Source organism: Molothrus aeneus, chromosome 12, assembly GCF_037042795.1.
Source record: "Molothrus aeneus isolate 106 chromosome 12, BPBGC_Maene_1.0, whole genome shotgun sequence".
NCBI classification, from domain to species: domain Eukaryota; kingdom Metazoa; phylum Chordata; class Aves; order Passeriformes; family Icteridae; genus Molothrus; species Molothrus aeneus.
This window is the reverse complement of record NC_089657.1, coordinates 15,244,353-15,248,934: the sequence shown is the minus strand read 5'-3', so window position 1 is coordinate 15,248,934 and position 4,582 is coordinate 15,244,353. Positions and strand designations below refer to the sequence as shown.

General features: G+C 51.0%; 1 protein-coding gene across 1 annotated transcript; it reads right to left on the bottom strand.

The window, feature by feature from the left end:
* Window positions 1-2,497: 2,497 nt before the first annotated feature.
* Window positions 2,498-4,424, bottom strand: UQCC5 (ubiquinol-cytochrome c reductase complex assembly factor 5). Its single transcript, XM_066557838.1, has 3 exons — window positions 4,339-4,424; window positions 3,948-4,132; window positions 2,498-2,842 (listed from the first exon to the last, which is right to left on the bottom strand). Exons 2-3 carry the CDS (start codon window positions 4,096-4,098, stop codon window positions 2,766-2,768), a joined length of 228 nt encoding a protein of 75 aa, XP_066413935.1. The 5' UTR covers window positions 4,099-4,132; window positions 4,339-4,424; the 3' UTR covers window positions 2,498-2,765.
* Window positions 4,425-4,582: the final 158 nt, after the last annotated feature.

Below are 4,582 nucleotides of genomic sequence, written 5' to 3'. Positions count from 1 at the left end.
ATGACAGGAAGAGTTCTGCACCAAGGAAAAACTCCCTAGTACATCAGATGGCTGTTCCTTCCTTTTGCTGCTTTTGAAAAGCTTGGACAGAACTGCTGCAGCCCTGTGCCAGGGAGGAGTGCAGGCTGGGACAAACACCCTTCCTTGACCATAACTTCTTTCAGCTCTTCCCTGGCTCACCACAGGTTTTTCAGCAGATCCTTGTGTGCACAGCTGCAGAGGAATGATCAACAGGTCTGTTTTTTCCACAGAATCATTCTGGATTGGTGGTGGACTTGTGCCCTCTCTAGTGCTGGAGTGGTGAGCAGCACTGCTTGTGTGTAGGTATCACTGTTTGTTCCCCGGTGACTTTTTACTGCTGCTGCCTTACTGAGTTTTTTCCATGCTTGGTATCAATCTTGCCCTGACTTCCACAGTTTGGAAAGCTTGCAGCAGGAATGCTTTGCTGAGTGTCACCAAGAAGCTGTTGCCTTTGCAGAACACATGAAAATGCTGTTGGTGGGTGCAAGCTGTGCTCCAGGCAGACACAGCTGAATTCCCTGCAGAAGGAAGGGATGTGCTCAGCCCTGGAGCTGGCAGGGCTGGAAGTGAAAGCTGTGACCCTGGCTCACTCCAGCAACCTGGAACAGCCTGAGTGCTGAGCCAAAGGAGAGCTCTTGCTTCCTCCCTGTTCCCTTTGCCACAGCAGATGGATGGGGGAAGCTGGAGGATGGGAGGGAGACAGGGATATGAGTCAGTACTGGGGAAGGCAAAGAGCACAGAGTTAGGAGTCAGCAGGAATAAAACTGCAAAACCAAATGAAGGCTTTGGTTGGTGAAGATGAGCTGTAGTTTAAAACTGATATTTAATCCCCAGTGTGCTCGGTTGTGCAATGAGCTGGAATTCTGGAGAGGGGAATTGCAGCTATTCTGATTTCCAGCATTAGTGAGAGACTGGCAAAATCTAAAAATGCCAAAGGGTCAGCACTAGCAAACACACTGAGGATTGGAGACTGTACCTCAGATTTCTAAATGTCAAGCTTCATATTCTGTCATAACAGCTCTGTGTTGCCTGAAGTGGTGCGATGCCAACTCAGAGGATTTTATTCCTGCAGCAGTCAGTGACACAGAACTCCCTGACACCAGACATCTTGTGAGTGACTGTAGCCTTCCTCCCTCTCTATTTACCTGGCTGGAGACATCCCTGAGATCTTCCAGATGTGCCTGGCCCTCTCAGCTGCCAATGGAAAACAGGCACTGCAAAACAAGCAAGAGGTCTGGAGTGAGAACTGGGTTTGGCTCACACTGTCTGTGGAACACTCCCCTGCTATTACAGGAGTGCTTCAGGGAAGCCTCAGGAAGTTTTCACATCAGGCTCCTGAGTCCAGAGAAATAACCTAGGGCACAGGGCTCTCACTTGAAAAAAACCCCATCTATTGAAAAACTTACTTGTTTTATGGCAATAGAGCACAAGAGAGTTTCAAAAAGCTCAAGAAATAAAATCAGATAGAGCTAAAGCTCAGCAGTTTCCAAAATCTGGCTTTTTTAATATTGCTTTATTCTTTACTGCTACAGTCAGGGTTGACTTCAATGTGATGGTCTGTGATTGCAAAGCAGCTTGTTCATGAGTTTTGGGCTCTACCTTGGAACTAAAGTCAAAGGTTCTTACTCTAGAGGAATAAATAGAGGCTTTCCTCAAGTTATTCACTTGCTGCTCAGTCGAAATATGCAGTGACATAGTCACATCTTTAATTCTGTCAGTTTTTATCCCTTGAAAACACAAGAAGCACTAATCCTCCAGATGAAGTCCTTGGAAGGCACAACAGGAAGGTTCCCCTCTGTTTTTCAAGTGGAGAACCTGCACCTTGACCTCTACAGAGCTGCCCCTGTCCCTGAGTTGATGAGGACTTAAAAAGGCTGGCAGGAGGCAGCACAGGAACCCCTGTAAGTGCATGAACTCCCTCGGGGTTGATTTTAGGCTGATCTTAAGACTTGGCTTCTTTGTTGCACCTTCAGCCTGCAGCCCTACCCTCAGAAATAAAACAATTGTATCAAAGCAGGATCCTCAAAGATTACACTGCATCAGTCACCGACCCCACCGCGCTCCGGTGTCCCTGGGCGGGGAGCAAACCCTGCTGGGACACAGCGGCCAGCCCTGTTCTCCTGCCTTGGGGACAGGATTCCCACCCCAGGACTCAGGGGTGCCAGGACTGACACTGCACATTGCTCTGGTGCCTGCCAGACCTGGGCAGCACAGCCCAAACACACGAGTCACTCTCCACACACTGTGGGCTGAGCAAACACTGAGCAGCAAATCTGTGCTCTCTTTATCCAGTTAAAATTGTGCCACACTGCAAAGAAAACAAGTCAGCTGCCAGAGCAGTTCCTGTAAGTACAAAAGAAACTAACTCCAAATTACTATTTCCATTATGCTGAGATGGATGCACCCTGTAATGTTTCTTTCCCACTGGTCCTGTCACAAGGGGGGTGTTTGACCAAGCAAACAAAAGCAACAGCCAGACTGTTTACTCAGTTTACTTTATTTAAAAGCATGAAGCAAACACTTAATTAATGACAGAGGCCCAAATACAATGAAATTTTCACTTCATTTAAATACAAATATTACAGATACGGAAGAACCATCTGAGTGTATTACACACGTGTGTGGATCACAGTTCATCTTGCAGAGCCAACAGAGCCAACATCTTCCCCCACCTTCAACGTGGCAGTGCTGCTGCTTTGGCACTCGAACAGTTGAAGCACTCAGGAGCTCCCCCTTGAAGAGTTTCAGCTTTCTGAAAATTCCCCTTTCTCCATCCTTGCCTCGTACCGTCTTTCAGATTGTTTCCTACGGTAAACATCATCTGCAGAAAAAGATGTTTGATGTTAGAGTGTTCCCACTGCAAGCTGGTGTTAAATTAAATGAATCCTGTCATCTCTTTTAAAACTTTTCAATCCAAACTTCTCTTGCAGATGCTGATTGACAGGCAACAGGAAATTCAAGCCAATAGAAATCCTTATTACCACTTAAAATAGCTCAGGTTCTCTCCCATATAGGCTAAAGTTCTTCCCATCAGTCCCAATGAAATATTTTTCTAGGAAAACTAAGTTTCCAATGTGAAATAGTTGTTTCTTGTCTACTTTCCCACGAGAGTGATTAAAATTACAAATGCCCTATTAGCTGAAGGGAAATCAAATTATAGGCATGAAGTCAATGCCTGAGGGCTTCCAGCCTGACTTCAGTATTTCAGTATTTTTTATATCAACAAAACACAGGAATATTCCCACCTCCATGGTCTTTCCAGTCATTCTTCCTGCCTCCCTGCTCCCTAATACCATATACAGTTGAGCTGATCCCTTCAGTGAAGTACACAAAAATTTCTAGCAGGGTTTATTAAGGGGAGGAATGTCACATTGGAAATAAATGCTTTGAGTTACAGAAACTAAATGCCATTAGCCAAGTTCTCTTGAGCTGTTTTTATACTTATTTTTTAAATTGTAGAAGTCACGTTTCAGATAATGCCACACCTCTGCTTAAATGCTGGCAAACCTCATGAGTCCTTTTCAATCATTGCAGAATGGTTTGAGTTGAGAGGGGCCTTAAAGGTTATCCCCCTGCCATGGACAGGGACACTTTCTGCTGGACCAGCTTTCTCCAAGCCGCATCCAGCCTGGGTTTGGACACTTCCAGGGGTGGGGCAGCCACAGCTTCTCTAGGCACCCTGTGCCAGGGCCTCGCAATCCTCAGGGGAAACAATTTCTCCCCTAACATCCAATCTAAATGTACCCTCTGTCAATTTTATTCAGTACTCTAAACCCAGGATTTTCGTTTGTTTCTGCCCAGTGTTTCTGCTGGGGAGGCACAGCCTGAAGCGCCCCATGCTGCCCGAGCAGGAGCAGCCGGAGCGCTCCGGGCCGGGCCCCGCCGAGCCCGCGCTGCTGTTGGCCGGGTGGGGCCCCCGCACTCACAGAAGGTCTCTTTGCCGATGCGGACGTTGATCATGAACCACTCCATAGCTCCGCCGAGCACAAAGAAGAAGGGCAGGAACCTGTAAAAGCCAAAGCGCCGCTCCCCGGGCACCAGCCTCAAAAGGCGCTTCAGCCTCTCGCTGACCAGCATGGCCGGGCGGCACCGGCGCCTTCGCCCTTCGCGGCTGCAGGAGAGAACAGAGGGGGGCGTGGGAGAGGCGGAACGGGCCGTGCCGCAGTCACACGGTGGCCGCAGCCGCTGGCGGGCGAGGAGCGGCCCCGGCCCGGTGCAGCCCCCGCGGCCATGGCGGCCCCGCCGCCCCCTGCCCTGAGGCGGGAACGCGCAGCCAATCAGGGCCGCCCCCGCCGCGCGCGACCCCGCGCCGCTCACCTCCCGCGCGAGGGCCCCGCGCGCGCGGCCGGACGGAAGGACGCGCCGAGCTCCACGTGACCTCTCCCTCGCAGGGCCTCGCCTGATTGGGCGGGGCGGGGCGGGGGCGGGGCCTGGCGTGAGGGAGCCGTCTGGCCCCGCCCCCGGAGCCCGGCCCGGCCCCTGTGGGCGGAGCGGGGCCCCGAGCCCCGGTGATTGCCCGCCCGCCGGTGCCGCCGTGGGCCGGGAGCGCAGCGGAGCAGCC